This window comes from Eublepharis macularius, chromosome 9 (genome assembly GCF_028583425.1).
Source record: "Eublepharis macularius isolate TG4126 chromosome 9, MPM_Emac_v1.0, whole genome shotgun sequence".
NCBI classification, from domain to species: Eukaryota; Metazoa; Chordata; class Lepidosauria; order Squamata; family Eublepharidae; genus Eublepharis; species Eublepharis macularius.
The window spans coordinates 43,471,362-43,491,679 of record NC_072798.1 but is presented as its reverse complement, the minus strand read 5'-3'; the positions used below and the strand labels follow the sequence as shown (position 1 = coordinate 43,491,679).

Below are 20,318 nucleotides of genomic sequence, written 5' to 3'. Positions count from 1 at the left end.
GCTATGGCTGTGACTTTCAGAAATAGGAACTGGTTCTGGACCAAGACTGAAAGCTATGACAACTTCTTCTGTACATCGCAAACACTTAATTCTGAAGCCGAAAAAAACCCAAACCTGAATGACTATAAGAGCCACAACTACTCGCTAGACCCAAAATGGCGCCGCCTCCCCCTCCGGAAACTCCTCTTTCCAGGGTAAGCATAGAGGGAGACCTCTTGGTGGTCTAAAGAATGTAAAGAGCCGGCCCACATTTTAACTCTATGGTAGCGCAGTCGCATTAATGCCGTTGTCATAACGATAGACAAATACTCGAGTCGCGCCGCCGCCGTCCCTTTCTAGGTACTTCCGTCCAAAAATCAGCCCTAACCTTCTCTGGAAGAAGATCCAGGGCTTTTTCCATAGAGATGACAGAAAGCCTACGGAGGCGCAACTCCGCTCGCGGCCAAACCGGAAGTCTGTGCTGTATGCCGCTCTAGTATTTTATGGTCTCTGCAGAGAGGTCGTGCGGCTTTTCAAGATGGCGGCAGCGGCGGGAGCTTGCTGCGAGCGGCAGAATTTGTAGGGCCGTCTCTCGTTTCGTAGCTGGCTTGTTTGGCCTAGCCTTAGCATCTGCGATACGGGGTGAGAGACTGGAAAAGGGAAAATTCCCGGGACGCACGCCTGCTTTCCCATTCTCCCAGTTCTCTCTTCTGCTGGAGCTATTTTCATCCTTGATTTATTATAGCCATTCCTACTGGGCCTCCCTTCTTCTTCTTCGCCCATTTATGACGTGTTTCAGGTTGCGTTGGATTTCAGTGAGTGTGCGGAGCTATCTGCCAGTGAGGTGATTGACGGGGGGAGGGAGTGCTCTGTATTGTACCTGTGACTTCAAGGTGGAGAGTCATAGTCCTGCTCTGATTAATTGATGCTAGTTGTCAAAGCCAGAAATGTAATTGTAGCTATGATTTTTTTAAAAAAAAAGCAGAAGGAGAAAAGTTTTGTAGCACGTTAAAGGGTAACATTAGTTGTAGCATAAACTCTTGTGGGCTTGAGCCCACTTTTGTCAGCATGCACGAAAATAACATCAGTCCATAAAAAGGTAGCTTTTATGTGTTAATTGACATGTTATTTAGGAATTCCAACTTGTTTTGATGGCCACTGAGCAGATCAGGAGTCACTTTTGGTTGGGGGGCAAAGTGGTCACATGATATTGTGGAGATTAGAAACTAAAAACATACATTTTGTATTAATACTGACATGATGCTGAATTGTCTTTTTTTCTTGATAGTCTAACTTGATTCAGTGGAACAGAGAAAAAAGAAATAGTCAAAATGGGACGGAGGTCAACGTCTTCCACCAAGAGTGGGAAGTTCATGAATCCCACTGATCAAGCTCGTAAGTGTTCAGAGAAGTTCTTAAAGGGCAGTGATCCAGGGGAGAGAAGTAATCCAAAACTTGTAGCATGTTGCATAAATCTGCACCCTGCACTTTTTCTTAGTTTCACAGTGCAGGAAAAGAAACTGCAAGAGAAGCACATGTTAGTATGTGCGTGTCAAGTTTAGATTTGAAAACTCTTAATACGATTTTGGGTTAGATAAAATACTAGTGTCTTTCATGAAAGGGAAGCATAAAATAGCTGCTTTTATAAATGCTGTAGATGATACTGGAAGTGCATAAGCCATATATAGAACACATAGACCAGTGTTTCCCAACCTGTGAGTTGGGACCCAAAAGTGGGTCATGAAGTCTCTGAAAAAAGGTCGCAGACCAGCCATTCTTTATGGCAGCTGCTGCCCTTTGCACCATTCTCTTTTTCTCCTCTTCTTCCTTGCCAGCTTTTCAAATTTGTACCTTGCTCTTTGTGACAGTAGTGAGGGAAAAAAGCTGTCTGGCAGCTTGTAACTTTATGTTAGTAGCTGGAAGAAGGGGGGGAAAGGCTGGAGAGTAGGTGGGAGCCATATGGAAAAGCAAGCTGAGGAGAGAAAGAGGTGTGTTTAAGCATAAGCAGTGTCTTGGTGTTGCTCCTTCAGCATCTAAGCCTCATGTCCAGCCCCCTGCAGTGCCTCACTGTCCTCTACCTGCTGTGGAAGATGTATTGCACTGAGCCACTTGCTGCACACCTCTTTGCCAATAAGCACCATCATCCTGCATCTCCTCAGCTGGTGCTCCCTGCAGCACCTTAATCTCTTGGCCAGACCTGGAAGGGTCACCATACCGGAAAGGTTGGGAACAACTGATATAGATGACTTGTTAGCTGAAATTTGAAGTGGTTTTTGCATGTTTTGCATTCCCAGTGTGCAAGTTAGTTCTATGCTTGAGTTCATGCATTTTACTACATGATACTATAGGAAGAAAAATATAATATATAAATTAGCCTTTTATGTTGTATTTTAGGAAAACACATTAGTCTAGGAAAATTCATTTTTTTATCTGGAAGAACATAACATCTGGTTCTACTAGTTGTATTTGCCTTGGATTCTGAAGATGGTAGCATGTAAATCTGTCTTCTAGTCGTTCAACTTTATAAGATTATCTATAAATGTAATCTGAAGTAAGTTCCTTGAAACTTTCTTCCTGGTAATAATTGCAGCCAGAAGCTGGCAGGTACTGTTCTGAAATGGTTTTCAGGTTGTTTGTATCTTTACAGGCAAGGAGGCCCGGAAGAGGGAGCTGAAGAAGGTGAGAGAGAATTGCCTTACTAGTAATACCGGCTGGAACCTTTTCTCTTGGTTTTTACATTCTGTATTTAAATAGGGTCTTGATAATGTTGTATTTTCTTGTCCTGAACCCTTCTCTTTGTCATGTTTGCCTTGTCTAATCCAGAGAGATGCTAGATTAGGTTATTGATGTTTTGCAGTCGTAAACATTTGCTGGAAGGTAATTAATTTTGCTGTTGTCTTTTAGTGCAAATTTGTTTGACAGAGAATGATTTAGAAATCAATAAGTAGCAAATACTGTAAGATCTCACAAAACTACAAGTTTGCAGACAGTGAAGACAATAGTTTGCATTAAATGGGATTTACATGATACCTTTTAATTCTGAATGAAAAATCCTGTGAAAATGAGATGTTGCTTTAAATGAGATGTTGCTTTAAGTTGCTAGAACAATCTAAGGTGGCCTAGAAGATATGAGAGCCAAAATGAGAACTAATGATATTGGCTGGAGTTTTTAATGTTGCTCATCAAATATGAGAGCCAAAATGAAAACTAATGATATTGGCTGGAGTTTTTAATGTTGCTCATCAAATGCAGTACTTTCATTCTGGCTTTTTATTTCTGTTTAGAACAAGAAGCAGCGCATGATGGTGCGAGCAGCTGTGCTAAAAATGAAGGATCCAAAGCAAATTATTCGGGACATGGAAAAACTTGATGAAATGGGTGGGTATGGATATGTCTCTTTTGCTGAGTTAAATAGCTAGAAGGTTATAAATGGGAAAAGCCAGAAGATTGGAGTGGGTCTGTGGTGTCAAGGGACTAGAAGAATAGATTTACTTGATAACATGGTGGTAAGTTGAGAACGCAAAAAGCAAAGATACCGTGTTATGTTCTGGAAAAAGGAGGACTAAGTGTAGTAATAGGTTAGTTGCTGTCAAAAATTAAAAGCTGTTTTTGCTGGTATTCATGTCCTGGCTTTTGTTCTGTGTTGCTTTCAAACCTTGGTTGAAATTACAAGCCTTCTCAATCTTGATTTTGAGTTGCTTGTGTTATACATTTGTTATACATGCAGGTTAGAGGAAGAAGGGAGGAGAAGTGTAGTTTCTCCAGGTTTTCCTTGTAAAGTTTTTTTCTTTCACTTGGCTGTCTTGGTCCTGCTATTTTCTGGGTCAGAGTTTAACCCAGTACAACAACCACAACTAAATGAGAAGGTGCTGAAGGACAAGCGTAAGAAACTGCGTGAGACTTTTGAGCGTATTCTGCGGCTTTATGAGAAGGAGAATCCAGACATCTACAAGGAGTTACGTAAACTAGAAGTGGAATATGAGCAGAAAAGATCTCAGCTCAGTCAGTACTTTGATGCTGTCAAGGTAAACTGTCCATCTTTGTTTTGAATATCATTGGTTTAATTGTGCTTTTTGCTCTTGATTGCAGATTGAAAATGCGTGCCCAGTTCTCTTAAATGTTTATTCACATTTTTGTTCCATCTTTCCATATATGCATTTCCAAGGCAGTTCCCAGCAAAACATTTAAGGACAATTTAATAAAACCAATAAAAACAACTATAGTAACAGTAGCAAAGTAGTATAAAATAGGAGAAAAATAGATAGGGAGAAGTAATTTAAGTATCATCAGATGTTAAATCTTTAAAATTCCAGAGGTTAAAAAACAGGTCTTTTAAAGCAGTAAAAGCATACAACATGTTGGCTCGTGCAGTTTTTATTTATTTATTTTATTTTATCCCACTTATACCCTGCCCTTCCTGCAAACGGGCTCAGGTGGCTTCCAACAAATATACTGTTAAAATACAATAAAAACCTATTAACATTTTAACACATTAAAATTCAGGCGCCATCAGACAGATCGACTACTACAAGATCATGATAAGCCCTGGCACCACCATGATATAACCCAAGGGTGGCTGCAAAAAGAGGGTGTGGCGATCAGAAGGGGGACAAAAAGCTGGGCCCTAGTCAAAGGCCTGGTGGAACATGTCCGTCTTGCAGGCCCTGCGGATGGGTAAAAGGTCCCACAGGGCCTGGATCTCCATTGGAAGAGTGTTCCACCAGGCCAGGGCCAGGACAGAAAAAGCCCTGGCTCTACTTGAAGCTAGCCGAATGTCCCTCGGGCTGGGGACCACCAGAAGCTGCTTATCCGCAGAGTGCAAGGCCCTGCAGGGGACATAATGGAGAATGGATATAAAATGTTTGGGAAAATGCGAAACTCTTCTCATAACATCTAAAAGAAAGTAAGTACGTATGGTCCTAGGCAATCTTATATAGGCAGGAAGATTCATAATATAATTCTCATTACCTAGAAAGCACCTAGTCCTCAGTCACTTTACCTTTGAAGGTGGTCTCACATAAAATAGGACCTCTACCAAAAATCTCTTGTTAGTGGATAGGGTAATACGTGACAGTGAACTCTCTCAGGTACTCTGGGACCAGTAATGTATTTTTTAAAAGCAGTGTGGTTTGGTACCTGTAAACTGCACTTGCCAGCATCCTAGTGATGAGCCTCAGCATCCCCTTTCTCCATTTCTTTCAGGCGTCACTGGTGTGGTTGAAATAGCTGTTTTTGTATTGCTTGCCACAAGGTGTTTCTTCTCCATTGCTGTATCACTGATCCTCTTGCTGCAGCTGTTTGAATTAGACCTTACTATATGCCACTGGCTAATTGTTGTGTATTACCTCTGAGGATTCACAGCTCATGATGTGAAAGTCCTTGGGGCTGATTATTTGTCTAGGATGCTGACTGTTCTGTATTTGAAACTTTTCCAGAGGATGTTGCATTATCCCAGAGAGAGAGGCCTTTTATTGTAGTTCAGCTCAATTTGCCAATTGAGGTGGCATCTTACTTGAAGCCATCCTGTTAGTTTTTAGCTGATTTGATCTTCCATCTTGTGATTTGAACTGCCATCTTAGACTCATACTTTTCTTTCCCTTGTGTGCATTTACTCATTTTCTGCATTTACTAACACCTTTCTGGATGCTAACAATCCCCTGGGATTCTAAAATTCTTGTTGATCATTTGTGAGTCTTGACCTCAGTATTTTGATGTCTAGAGCTGCCTCTGCTCCCTGCTATTTCTGTTCACTAGGACAAAATGCACAGGGCTCCATTTTAGTCTTGGAATTAGCCCTTTTAAAGAGAACACTACAATGGTGAAATCCGTATGACAAAGAAGGCTTTTTAAAATTCTGGCTGTTTTAGTTATTCTTTTTCGTAGCTGGTATAACTCAAGTTCTGAGCCCATGTGTCCAATATTAATTGCGACACAGTATCTGGAGTGATTTACTAAGTAACAGAAGACTTGTACTGTTTAAGTGCAAACTGAAAATAATAATGCCTCCTGAAGATTAACCTACATGGTGTTTCAATATGTTGCAGAATGCCCAGCATGTTGAGGTGGAGAGTATCCCTCTTCCAGATATGCCTCATGCCCCCTCCAACATCCTCATTCAGGACATCCCTTTGCCTGGAGCTCAGCCACCCTCTATTCTTAAGAAAACATCAGCTTATGGGTAAGTAAGAAATGCAATGAGGAGTGGGGTGTGCTCTGAGAAAATCATTATAACTTCAGATCCAGGCTTCAGGGGGGAAATTTTTACAATGATTGCTTATTTCCAGCTAGGTCATTAAAGTTTGGGTTCAAATCTATGGGTTTTTTTAAGGTTATGGAGTTCTGGGACCATTATTTCTCATGGGGAATGTATATTAGGGTCTAGGGCAGCTTCTTATAAAGATAATTACAAAAAATCTGCACAGAACAGTCCTCCCTCTACTATAAAGCCCACTGAAGTTTCAAGCAGATTGAATAAAGGAGGTCAACTTTACATACCCACAAAGTTGGTCTCTGCGCACTGCGGCACTAAGTTCTACTAATTCCTAAAATGACTGTCAAGCAGCAACCAGCAGGAGAGCTCCAGCCAGCCACCAGCGTTTAAAACAACAAAATCCTTTATGCGTTAATTTCATTTCCCTATCCTTACGGTGACTGACATTTTTTTAACCTTTCCACTGAAAACTGCAATTGCCATCCTTCCTTGTTGTAGTTTCAGAAAGTGAGGAAGGCTTCTGTTGCAGCCCCAGATCCCGTTGGTCTGTCACTATTCCCTACAGGAAACTTGGGGGTGGGGGCTGGAGTCACTGTTTTTCAACCAAATTACACCAAAATTGCAGTGGAGCTTCATCTACCTGTCTACTAAAGAACCACGCAGTTTCAAGCAAACTGGACAAAGGGGATCAAATTTACATACCCCAAATCAGGTCCCTTCTCTGCAGAGCTGCACTAAGTTTTCTCTACTGTTTCCTAAAATGACTGTCAAGCAGCAGCCAGCAGGTAAACTCCAGCCAGCCCCTAGCATTTAAAAAAAAAACTTGTTGCATTTATTTTCTTTTCCTACCTTTACAGTGACTGACTGACAATATTATTTTTTACCTTTCTGCTGAAAACTGCATTTGCCATCCTTCCTTGTTGAGGTCTTCTGTTTTCCTTTTACACAGTGAAGGAGGCTTCCTTTACAGACATGCCTTTCCCCCTGATCAGTCTGCCATTATTCTCTATGAGGGATGTCAAAATTTTAGGAGAGCTTCTTCTGCCTGCCTGCCCATCTAAGAACCCCAGGTTTAAATTGTACAGGCCCCTAAACAAACCCAGGTATTCTTGCTTTCAGAGGGGAAAAACCTCTCTGCATCCACAAAAGGACAGGGGAATGAGAATGGCAGTTCTTTGCAATTAGGGAGTGCTCTGTTCTCCCTAACAAGGGTCTGATTGGGAGAAACTCCATTTCCAGGGAATCAGTAGAATATAAAAGAAAAAATTTGTATTCATGCTGCATGGCTGGTAAGCATCAGAAGTTGGGGGAAAGCTATGGATATTTTCAGGGAGGGTGTTTTGTTATTCCCAAGCATCTTGGATTTGTATTACTGTTACAGCAAATAAAGGTGGTGATTGAAAACAGTGATTTCCCCGTATATTTTTGGCTCTAGAATTCTGATAAGCATACCCCTGCTGTAGAGGCCAGAGCACCGTGTGTGAGAATTTACTGCTGTGATTTAATAGCATGTTTGCAGTTGCTAACATGTAGTTCGTAGTGTTGTTTTAAAAATGATTATTTTAGCTATTTCTTATATGTATATGATCTTTGGGATGTATGTTCAGGACAGCATGCATTTATTAGCTGCCCTTTGTTCATGCTGTATGGTTCTGGGGCTCAGGCGTTGGGTTAGGGGTAACATTCTTAATTGATTTTACTTCATTTATATCCCACCTTTCTTTCCAGTGGGGACCCAAAACAGCTTATATTGTTCTCCTCGACTCCATTTTATCCTGTGAGGTAGCTTAGGCTAAGAGTGTCTGATGGTCCTAAGGTCACCCAGTGAACTTCCGTGGTAGAGTGGGATTCATAACTGGTTCTCCTAGTCCAGTTACACCATTTTGGCTCTCACTACATCAGACTAACTAGTTAAGGCTTCATGTTCATGCAGGAAGGCTTAGCTGGCTGCTGCTGATACCTGGGGAGTACACAGTGACATCGGAAGGACACTGAATCAAGTTTTTGCTTAGCTTCTTCCTCTTGATTGCTGGATGAGAAAACAATACCAACTGCAGCCTCTGCAGAGGTAGTTGAAATCATCTTCAGCGGAGATGAAAATAGCTAAAACCTAGGGCAAAAGCTTCTCCCATGTTATGTTAGAATTCAGCTGAATAGTAATGACATGTGTTCACAGCTCAGAAGCCTTTTCCTGTGTACCAAACAAGTCCATATTGAGGATGGGGAACTGTGTCTGAGGCAGGAGAGGAAATTAACAGTTGGGTCCTGAATAAAGATGGATCAGGAATTACTGCTGTAGAAGACACGGTCTTATAGTTCCTACAGTAACTTCCTTTGAGTTGCATTAAACTTTACAGCCACGAAATGGATGCTACTTAAAACTGTTATTTTTCCAAACCTTATTTTTAGACCTCCTGTGCGGCCTGTTTCTGTACTTCCACCTCCTGGGCATGGCGTTCCTCGTTTACCCCCTGGCAGGAAACCACCTGGACCTCCACCAGGGCCACCACCACCTCAAGTCTTGCAGATGTATGGTCGTAAAGTAGGGTTCTCTCTAGAGATGGCTCCTCGGAGGAGAGAGGAGGAGGTATCTTACAGTCCAGAGACAGGTAAATGCCTTTTCCTCTTCTCAAAGTGTGTGAAAGAACCTTCCACTCTCGTCTGCATAGCAGAAAGGTGTGAGAAGGGAAAAATAGAATTTTGTGCCATTTCTCCCTCCTTTCCTCACGTATTTAAAACAGAGGACACTGGAGTATTTTTTTAAAATGTTTAAAGGGACAGAAATGTTTAAGGAAGGGGGAACAGGCCATTTGAATCTGAGACAGTTGTAAAACAGTCCTGAGAAATGGACTTCAAACAAAATTCCAAAGAGAATACCGATTTGTAGGCATGAAGGAGACATAAAAGATCTTTTAAGTGTTTGTGTGCCTGATGTACTTTTCATTGTAGGTCATTAGATATGTTTAAAAAACATTACTGTCTCCCTAATATGACACATGCTAAATGTGTGGTAAACAAGATTGTTGAACTAATTATATAATCTTGTGTAGTCTGTATATCTGACAGTTAACAACATCACACATTGACTTAGACTCTTTTTTTTTTGCTTAAATTGAGAACAGTTCTGTTAAAGTCTCTTCAATAATGCTCATTTGCTATACAGGCATGTTAGTGGATGACAGCAGCTGTTGGGGAAATGGGTGGCCAGAGAACCAGTATATGTTGAAATAACTATCCTGTAGCCATTTTTATAACATGTCCCTTTTTACTACTTCCCTCTTTGCATCTACATCTGGATAATGTTATGTCTCCTAGGATGTATGCAACAGAGTGTTAGGCTGGAATTCTACCTAGAATTTCTGTGAGTGCAAGAAGGAGGGGTGATCTTTTACAGATTCCCCCCTTCTATGACAGCCTGAAACACCCCCTCAAATGCTGGGTGACTGGAAACTTCTAGAAATAACTTGGAGAGGAATTGGAGGTCTCCCACGGCATGGAAGATCTGGCCTCTCCCTCTCCTCCTTGCATTGGTGGGATCCAGTCCTTAGATTTGGACGTATTAATTCTCCCCCTTTTGTTTTCCTTCTTGAATTGGGACTGCTAAAGTTTGCGTCATCTTGACTTGGATGGTTCAGGTAGTCCAATCCTGTCAAATCTCGGAAGCTATGCAGGGTCAGCCCTTAGAATTGGAATGGGAGACCACCAGGGAAGGCAAAGGTTGCTACACAGAGGCAGGCAGTGGCAAACCACATCTGAATGTCTCTTGCCTTGAAATCCCAGTGGAGTTACCATAAGTTGGCTGTGACTTGACAGCATAATATACAAAGCTTGCCTGCTGATCAAACTGAGCGTGCCAGATGTTGTATTGGTTTTGTGGGTGGCCTCATTTTATTGGTACTCCTTAGGCCCGCGAGGACATGATGATGAGGCTTCCAGCACCAGTGAAGATGAGGGATATCCTGAGGACATGGATCAGGACAAGCATGACGACTCTACTGATGAGAGTGACAGCGACAGGACTGATGTGGACAGTGAGGGGGAGGAGTTCATGCATCACGATGACAATGCTGAGAGGGAGGGTGGGGAAGACAAGAAATCAGGTAAGTTGCTTAGGAAAGTAGAAATACATGTAGTACATTTCAGTCCCAGTGTTCCTCCAATGACTTTAGGGCATCATACACTGTTCTTCATTCCTCATTTTGTCCTCGCAGCAACCTGGTGAGATAGGTTATGCTGTTAGCCTGAGGAAAGTAACTTGACTAAGGTCATCCTGTGAGTGTCATTGTTTATTTATTTATGTCATTTATAGTTTGCCTTCCTCACTGAGACTCAAGGCGGGTTACATGGTGTGAGTCAGTACAATCAATATCCTGACATTTCAGTATACATGTAATGGGTATATACATGCAATTTGCAAGATTTAAAGAGAAAAAGAAAGAAAGGTTTAAAGATTTAAGTGCTGAAATAGAGCATAAGCAAATTCAATGACTGATACATTAAACAACATAAGAACTACTCAGTAAGATCATGCTTACAGCAATAGTAGTGAAGTCTATGGGCTCTCGCCGTTTACAGTAATAGTAATGAACTCTATGGTCCTTCATTGTTTACAGAAATAGTAGTGAAGTGATTGGTCCCTCCTTATCCCTTTACTGATGAGTTCCCTATTCTTTTACTGCTGGATCTCTTGAGGTCATTTCTTACAGTACAGCCCTCCCATTTAAGCAAAAAGCCCTCTTGAACAATTTGGTTTTGCATCGTTTATGGAAAGTTAGGAGAGGAGGAGCTTTCCTTACCTCCTAAAGTAAGCCATTTCGTAAAGTGGGGGCCACCACAGAGAATGCCAGTATATAGGCAGCTGTTGATTTTGCTCATGTGTAGGGTGGTACCTGCAGAAGGCCCTGTTCAGATAAGCAAAGTTGCCGTGGAGGAATATATAGAGAGAAGTGGTCCTGTAGATATGATGGACTGAGGTTGTGGAGAGCTTTATAGGTGATAACCAATACCTTGAATTGAGCTCAATAACTGATAGGAAGCCAATAGAGTGACTGTCGAATGGAAGTAGCATTCATGGTTCTCCTAGCTCATAACAGCCAGGCTGCAGCATTCTGCACCAATTGGAGTTGCTGAGTTAACTTAGAGGGGAGACCAATGTACAGTGTGTTGCGGTAGTCAAGTCTTGATGGTACCATGGCATGGATCCAGATGGCCAGTTTGGCCGTGTCAAGGTAGGGAACCATCTTCCAAGCTAGGCTGAGTTTGTGGAAAGCATTTTTTGCTGCCGCCTTAATTTGCTTTTCCAGCAGTAGCACTAGATCCACTATAACCCCTAGGCTCTTGACTGAGTCTGCAAAGGTCAGATGAACTCCATCGAAGGTGGGAAGCATGATGTCCCTCAAGATCTCTGCCTTCCAAGCAAGCATCACTTCTATCTTCTGGGTTCAGTTTTAATCTTTTTGCTTTTAGGCTTTTGACCACAGCTATTTTAACAGCGACCAAAGATCTCTGCTACATTCTGTGGTTATTTGGATAGAGAGATATAGCGCTGGGTGTTATCGGCATATTGATGGCATCCAGTTCCATAGCTACGAATGAGTTTTCCTAAAGGCTTTACATAGATGTTGAACAAAATGGGAGATAAGATTGCACCCTGCACGGTAATTCCCATTCTCCACATAGTTCGTCCCCAACAGCTACCCTTTGAGTCTGCTCCAAGAGAAACGTTTAAGCCAGTCTTAAGGCATATCTCTTGATACCCACTTCTGCCTCTAGGTGCCTCAACAAGGCGGCTTGGTCTACTGTATCAAAGGCAGCAGATAGGTCCAGGAGGAGCGACAAAAAAGCATGACCTTTGGCTATGTTCATGCAGAGATCATTGGCTAGTTAGCCCAGCCTGAAACCCAATTGAAATGGGTTCAAAGCACCAAAAAGACCTGGAGTTGGTCAGCTACTGCTCTCTCAACCACTTTGCCCAGAAGAGGCAGATTGGAGACGGGACGATAATTGACCACATGTTTTTGTCTAGGGATGGTTTTTTAAGTAGTGGGCAGATAATCACCTGTTTGAGAAGCTGGGGGAAGGCATCCTGAGTTAGTGACTGATTTACAATAGATCTCAAGGGCTCATTTATGTGGTCTTTACATGATTTTAGCAGCCAAGATGGACTAGGATCCATTGTACAGATTGTTGCTTGCACAATTGATCCTATCAATATCTGTTGTTGTAACTAGTTTAAAGTAGTCCATATGTGAACTAGGTGGTTTAATGTGTGTTTCTTCGACCTCACCTATATTACAGTTGGCATCCAGATCTAAGCATGTTTGTGCTATTTTCTCAGAAAATAATTTTGCAAAGTCGTAACAGCTAATGGTCTTTTCTTCAGGCTGTAAAGATTCAAATTTAGGAGTTAGAAGATGACAAGATACCTTGAATAACTGGGATGGTTGTGAGCTAGCTGATGCAATGGTTGCAGAGAAATAGTTTTTCTTTGCTTCCCTTACCGCCCTTCATAGTTCTTCCAATGGGCTCTGTAGCATGCTCTATCAATTTCAGCGCAAGTTTTCCACCAGTGTCTTTCTAGATGTCTTCCAGTCCTCTTTAGGTCACTCAACTCTGTGGTAAACCATGGGGCAGGTTTCCGTGGCAAGAGGGGGAGAGGTCAGTGAAGGGCAATGTTGTTGATGGCTTTAAGGAGCTTCACATTCCCTGTTCCTATGGCATCTTGAATAGAACATGTTTTTGGAATCGTAAGACCCCCCCCCAGGGCATTATGGAATTTAGAAGGGTCCATGAGCCTTTGTGGGTGAAATAATTTAACAAGTCCCCCTGGTTTTTGGGGGCGTCAAGGCCATTCACTGTTCCCTTCAGTAGATAATGGTCAGACCATGGTTCAAGCTGTATCTCCAAACCCGAAGCAAGGCCCTCCTTCAAAGCCTCAATACAAAATATTAAGTCCAAGGTATGACCTCTTTCATGTGTGGGGCCTGTCACTATTTGAGAGAGGCCCAGGGCTGCCAAGGAAGCAGAGAATTCCTGGGCTGGACCTGATGTGGAGCATTCAGCATGGATGTTGAAGTCCCCCAAAACAATCAGTCTAGAGGTCTCCAACACTACTTCTGAAACCATCTCTGCCAATTCAGAAAGAGTGCTTAGTGAGGAGCAGGGTGGATGGTAAATAAGAAGAACACCTAGTCTATCTCTTGTTCCGAATGAAAGTAAAATACAGTCAATGCCTACAATAAGTTGCACTGGAAGTTTGTGAAAGTTAAAAGATTCACGGAAGATACTAGCAACCCCTCCTCCGCCAAGATGTGGTTGGTGCAAGATCGCATAGCCAGGTGAAGTTATTATGCAGGCTATATTGACTTCTCTTCCTGCAACATCCCGGTAAGGCATGCAGTTTTGTTGTGAATAGATCTGAAATTGCGTAGTTTTGGGGTAGCAGTGGGAGAGGTAATAACCCTTGTCTCTAAAGAAGCTAGAGAGGTTAGATAAACAGCAAAAAAAAATGCCTGGTATTGACCACATGCTGGCCTGATATTCTAACCACTATACCACACTGGCGTTTTAATGGCTCTGCTTTTTACGATCCATTTTGCATTTGAATAAAGCTAGCTGAAGAAGCAGAAATAATGTTTTCTCCCCATTTGAATTATTAATTGGATTCTTCTTGTAAGGTGCATAAGTAGATTTCCAGCATCTATCTGTAGTACTATATGCCAAGGATTGATCAAGGACGCCTCAAAAAATGGCTGGTCCTAATTTATCTAAATTAGGACCAGCCATTTTTGAGGCGTCCTTGATCAATCCTTGGCATATAGTTTCAATATGTTTTAATACGGTAGTATTATTAGGCTGGTGGAGTTGTAATGTCTGGCTGTTCAGCAGCAGAATCATCATGCTTGCACTGGAAGATTCCATGAATAGCACTGTGCTTATCAGTAAAACTTACTTTTAGTCTTGGGGATGTGCATAGTTTCTCTGTTTCAGGATTTTAAATCCCTAACAGTCTGCCTCTCAAGTTACTGAAAAACATTTAGAATACTACAAGTGCTGTAAATAATGTTCTACAATGAATGTTAGATGTTAAATTAATTGTTTTAAATTTTTAACTGAATTGGGGGGTTTTGTGTTTGTTTATTGCTTTATTACTGTTAACGTTCTAATCCTTCATTGCGTATTCTTGCAGGTCATAGTGTGCGGTTTGCTGACATGCCTGGAAAATCACGGAAGAAGAAAAAGAACATGAAGGAACTTACTCCACTTCAGGCCATGATGTTGCGAATGGCTGGTAAAGAAGTTTTGATTTTTTTTTCAGCTTTCCCCACCCCCACCTCCGTTATATTTAGACATAAGCGATAGAAGCCTGCTTGTCTAGAGAACTAGTTCACAAGGCTATTCTTAAGGAAAGATTCAGGATATGGTCTGTGCTTTTATAAGCAGGAGTTGTTTGCGTATTATGGTTATTAGTCTATCAGCTAATAAAACAGTGATTCCCAACTGGTAACTTGCATGCACTAGTTGTCCTCTAAGTTCATAATTCTGTGGATAAATTAATCTGGGTTTGCTTTCTGTCTTCATGTTTAAAGTTTTTTTTACCCCTGAGTTTGGTTACAGGGAAGCTGCTTTCTAGAGACCCTTGTTTATTGTTGTTACTCTCCAATATTTGGGGTTGGGCATCTTAAAGTCTATCTGAAGACTGCTTGGAAGCTTAGTTGTGCAAAAAGCTGTGGCAAGATTGTTGATCAGTTCCAACTGCAGAATTCCTGTTTTGTTGGTATTAGTACAATGTCTTTGTAGGACATGGCCTTTGTGAACCTTACAAGACTACAAGTGTGGTTCAGTTGGGCTAAGTTACAAAAGGGTCCCTTGCTTGAATATACTTTGGCTGGCATTTTCTGTTTTAACATGATTCTCTGGTTTGATGTTGGTCTTGCTCCACTTTGGTTCTGGGGGACTCATATGTAAATTTGACTCAGTCAGACTTGGATTTAATAGAGACTATGAATGGTTATTTCATTGTCAGAAGCAAACTGATCCCATTATCAGACGCTACTGATTATATCTACTCCCTCCTCCCCTCACCGTCTGGCTAGTTTCTTCATACCCTCCATGCATCTGACGAAGAGAACTGTGGTTCTTGAAAGCTTATGCTACAGTAAAGTTGGTTAGTCTTAAAGGTGCTACTGGACTCTTTTCTAGATAAATCCAAGATTCTCCACTCTTGCTCAACCAGATTAGAGAGTTTTACCCAGTTTTCAGGGATCCCTGGATTTTTGTTTCCCTGAAACCTGGATCTGGATTTCCTGGATTTTGGTGCACACCCCTAGTCAGAACCTTGAATTGAGCCTGGTAACTGATGGGTAGCCAATGGAGTGATTGCAGAATGGGAGTAATATACATGCTCTGCATAGCTCCTAATAATAGACTCACGGCATTCTGTACAAGCTGAAGAAGTCTCACAGTTGATTTTGAGGGAAAACCTAATGTAGAGTGCATTACAGTAGTCTAGTCTGGATGTTACTGTGGCGTGAATCCAGGTAGTCAGATCAGCCATGTCAAAGAAAGAGGCAGTCTTCCAAGTTAGTCTAAGTTGGGGAAAAGCCCTTTTTGCAGCTACTATATTTACTTGCTTCTCTCGCAGCAGTGCTAGATCCGGTATAACTTCTCACCTCTTAACTGAGTCTGCAAGAGTCAACTGAACTCCCATTGAAAGTGGGAAGCACAATATTTCCCAAGATCTCCGCCTTCCCTTCCCAACCAGCATAACGTCTGGGCTCAGTTTCAATTTACTTTCAGCCATTTGACCACAGCTGTCAGGCGGTGACTCAGAACCTCTACTGCATGTCCAGGGAATTTGGATAGTGAGATATGGTGCTGGGTATCATCTGCATGTTGTTGGCATCCAGTTCCATAGCTACCAATGGTTTCTCCAAAAGGCTTTGCATAGAGATTTCAGTGAGCCTTCGTGTGAATGCATGGCTAAGTGTTGCAGCTGTAATTGTTTAAATTTAAATGTCTGCAATGTGTATTAACAACTTATATAAATAGCTTACATTATCAAGGAGGGGTGGAGAAGAATGCCGCAAAGGTTTTGAACACTAACTTTTTGGAGTAACTTTTTGAACATGTCATTGGTTTGTTCTGTGGAAATTCTGTATAAACTTCAGTCTGTGTTTTCATAAAATGTCAGATTGTTCTGGGCCTTTGGTTTCAGTTTGTATGCCTTGAAGCCGTTTTATTCTACCAAAACTTCTCTCATCCTTTCTCTGCAGGTCAGGAAATTCCTGAGGGTGGCAAAGAGATAGAAGAGTATTCTGAAGACGACGATGACGATGACGATGAGGATTCAGATGCTGAAGATACACCCCAGCAGCAGCAAAGTACAGAAGAATCGCACACGGAGACTGCCTCATCGACACCCTCCCAAGCCACGCAGCAGCAGCAACAACAGCAGCAGCAGCCACCCCCCCAGCCTGTTCCTCCAGCTCAGATTCAGGCCCCTCCCATGCCAGGACCACCCCCTCTTGGACCACCCCCAGCACCCCCCTTGAGGCCTCCAGGGCCACCAACTGGCCTTCCTCCTGGTCCTCCTCCAGGTGAGCACTTGGCATTGCTTTTAGGTCCAAAGTCGGGCATCTTGAAAACTTTGTACGTATATTTGCTTGACTTGGATGAATTTTATGGACTCTTATTGTTTGTGACTGGATTATTTTTATATTGTTATATTGTAAGCTGCCCTGTATGCGTGATACGGTGAGATACACACTTTTTTTTTAAATGGCCAGTTGTAGCTAGAATAATTTGACATGTAATTTGTTTAACTTAAAATATTTTATCAGGCGCTTTTACGCCACTGTTCTCCCCAGTGGGGGACTCTAAAGTGGCTTTCAAAAATACCAAAATAAACCATTTAAACTACCGCTAAGCAAAACAGAAAAAAGAACACAGCAAACTGTTCTCCTTTGGACCAGCCTAGTGCGTAGCTCTTCCACCAAGCTGAGGTGTCCCCTACCTTCTTCCTTTCCCTAGATGTTGCTTATGCACTACATGCCTTCATGCAGCCCCTAGGGGCACTCAGAAGCCAATTCAGGTCTCTCCTTCCCTTGTTAGGGTAGTGGATGACTCATCTGTGTATTCTGCAGGCATTCACTCATGTAGTGGTTCCCACCTGGCTAGGGTACAAACTCTGGCCCTTACCACTTTGGCTTGAGAAATTAAGCAGTCTCTAGCAAAATCGGCAACAAAAGGGGACTGGAGGGAAACTACCTGATGACTGGCTGGCTTTGTGCAAATATCTTCAGCATTTATAAATGTAAGTGTGTCTTCCTTTCTTTGGATTAAATTAATCCTAGTCACCATATTCATGGTCATGGTGTGTTTGCCTAAAACAAGATATTTCATTTTAATTTCAACAGATCACCATTAGTGGTAGAAGGCAGAGCTGAACCAATATTTCTAGAAATGAATCTTAAAACAGCTTTGTGTAAATGCTTTTTCAGGGGCTCCTCCATTCCTTAGGCCACCAGGATTGCCTGGACTGCGTGGGCCATTACCACGGCTTTTGCCACCAGGACCACCCCCTGGCCGACCCCCTGGCCCTCCACCGGGTCCACCTCCAGGTCTGCCTCCAGGTCCTCCTCCAAGGGGGCCACCACCTCGTTTACCCCCTCCAGCTCCACCAGGTAATGTTTAAGTTTAGTGGTAAAGTGCCTTTTTTTCCCTTCAGTCATAAGAGAGAGCATGTGCAAAGGATTTGAATCAGTCAAGTATCAGATGTTTTCATCTGAAGCAATACATTGGACTGCATGCTACTCATGCTTCTTGCTCAAGGGCAGCATGGAAGTTGGAAGGAACTTCAGTAGGATATGGAGGCTTTGAGCAAGATTGGTACACAGACTGTGGGATTTATTATACTTATACCCCACCTCATATTGTTGCCTCTCCCATATTTTATCCTCTCAGCAGCCCTGTGAGGTAGATTGGACTAAATGTGTTTGATTGGCCAAAGGTCACTAGACAAGCTTCCAGGGCAGAGTGAGATTTGAAACTGGGTCTCCCGGATCCTACTCTGACATTCTAACCATTACACCATTGAGACTGAAATGTGTATGCTCGCACAGGCACTGCTGATAACAATTCATCTCTCCTTAGTATCAGTTTAAGGGTCCTTCAGTTGACATCTAGTTTTGTTTTAAGTTGTTAATCCTTTGCCACATATTTGTCTTCATACAGGTATCCCACCACCTCGTCCAGGCATGTTGCGTCCTCCACTGGTTCCTCCACCTGGGATATTCCCACCAGCACCCATTCCAAATCCTGGAGTGTTGAGTGCTCCTCCTAGCTTGATCCAGCGCCCTAAGGCAGATGATACCAGTGCTGCCACCATTGAGAAGAAAGCCACGGCAACAATTAGTGCCAAACCACAAATTACAAACCCAAAGGCCGAGATCACCCGTTTTGTGCCCACAGCCCTGCGAGTGCGCCGAGAGAACAAGGGAACTGCTGCCTCCTCACAGCGGAAACCTGATGATGAACCTTCTGTTCAGATAACCAAAGCAACACCTAAAGCTGGTTCTTCTGCTCCTATCTCTGTACAGACAAAGGATGATGTGTATGAAGCCTTCATGAAGGAAATGGAGGGGTTACTGTGACAATCTGTTTCCAGTTTATATCTGCTGTACTGAGATCAGACTACTTTGTTATGATCAGGGGGTTCCATGTTATAGTGGCATCCAGCAGAACAGATCTTCCTTTCATGATAAAGATTAATCCCTCCATCCCAGTTGGGGTAGAGTACAGCCAGACAGTGGAAGAGGGGTAGAATCACTCACTGCTGCTTAATGAAAGGCTAAATTTAGGACTTGTGCTCTCCTAGGTTGTGGTCTATCATTTTGAGAAATGTTCGTGATTCCATGGAAAACCTATTTTAGTTTTTGTAAGGTGAAAGGGAAGAATAAATTTGAGGAACCACAACATGGTGTTTCCTATGCATATACCTGATCATCAGGTTTGTATGTTCTGTTTTGTTGGCTTTCTGTAAATATTTTGTAATGCTGTTTTAGTTGAGTGAGATAAATTGGTTATATGCTGTCTTAGAAATGGGCAGGTTATCATTTGCGTATGTGGTATGCAGGAATCTTGCACTCTGTATGTCCTGCTGTCACCTTGGTGGCTTCTTGCTGACAAGAGGAATATCACTGTCTCATGAAAGAGAATAAATACTTGATGTACTACAGTGGTCTTGATTTGACTGGGTATTTGTGTTTACTATATGGGGCAAGGAGTAGTTTCAAAATAAAATGCTATTAATGGAATAGTAGCCCCAGGGAAAAGGGGTGCGGTTTAGGTTCCCAGAGATCCATCCGTTGGAAATTTTAGCTGCTCAAAAATGTTGCTTACATATTTTTGTTTTTTCCTCATAACCATAGAGGGTTAGAAACTTGAATTGTTTCTGTGTAAATGAAAGCTTAGAACCCTCACCATGCACAGCTGTTCACATGCAGAGTATATGTAGGCCTGGCCACTGCAAATCACTTGCTACATGGAAGCACTGGAGAAACTTGGAAATGTTTCTCATTGCATTTCCCTGTACCTTTCTTCCAGAGAGCTCAGAATGGCATGTGTAGTTCTGCTCCCTCCCCCTGCCCCATCTCCAGCGAAACGTACACTGCAGACTTGCTGAAGTTCAGAACGCCTGGTTTTTTGGTCAAATCCTTTGAGAAAGGGGCAAGTTCTTTAGACTAAGTCTTTCTATGTTTGTTGTCTCCTCTGAACATTTGCTGTAAGGCAGACTCAAAACATTAGAAGAAGCTCAGTTGCCAGGGACTAACTGCTATATGTGGGTACCAAGAGCATATAGGGTGCATGTGCAAGACAACCCTGCCCCATACACATTTTATGTTCCTTCAGTATCTAAAATAGAATTGCTGGCTTCATAAAGGGAGTCCTTATTTTTCCAAGTGTAAAGAGATGGAACTCTCAGCTCTAGTATATTTTATCTGCCATGGATCAGAGAGGGGCGTAAAGCATCTACATCACATGCACAAGTACCTAAGATCAGTTCCCTGGCATATGCAGCAAAGGAACCTGAGGAGTAATGTTGGGGAAATAATGGGCTTGATGAACT

At 42.3% G+C, this 20,318-nt stretch overlaps 1 protein-coding gene across 3 annotated transcripts; it reads left to right on the top strand.

Moving 5' to 3' along the window:
• Positions 1–506: 506 nt before the first annotated feature.
• WBP11 (WW domain binding protein 11) lies at positions 507–19,420 on the top strand. 3 transcript variants are annotated; one of them, XM_054989289.1, is made up of 12 exons: positions 507–621; positions 1,268–1,374; positions 2,627–2,658; positions 3,264–3,357; positions 3,808–4,004; positions 6,024–6,157; positions 8,600–8,799; positions 10,096–10,290; positions 14,379–14,480; positions 16,465–16,788; positions 17,692–17,874; positions 18,425–19,420. In XM_054989289.1, exons 2-12 carry the CDS (start codon positions 1,311–1,313, stop codon positions 18,841–18,843), a joined length of 1,944 nt encoding a protein of 647 aa, XP_054845264.1. In that variant the 5' UTR covers positions 507–621; positions 1,268–1,310; the 3' UTR covers positions 18,844–19,420. The 3 variants fall into 3 exon arrangements, with proteins under 3 accessions (XP_054845264.1, XP_054845266.1, XP_054845265.1); XM_054989291.1 differs by lacking the exon at positions 507–621 and adding an exon at positions 638–794; XM_054989290.1 differs by lacking the exon at positions 507–621 and adding an exon at positions 638–823.
• Positions 19,421–20,318: the final 898 nt, after the last annotated feature.

Excerpts from the sequence above, each read along its gene's own strand:
- WBP11 (XM_054989289.1), top strand. The coding sequence starts at position 1,311 with ATGGGACGGAGGTCAACGTCTTCCACCAAGAGTGGGAAGTTCATGAAT. Across the intron at positions 1,375-2,626 it reads GAATCCCACTGATCAAGCTC|GCAAGGAGGCCCGGAAGAGG; the intron begins GTAAGTGTTCAG and ends GTATCTTTACAG. Across the intron at positions 3,358-3,807 it reads GGAAAAACTTGATGAAATGG|AGTTTAACCCAGTACAACAA; the intron begins GTGGGTATGGAT and ends TTTCTGGGTCAG.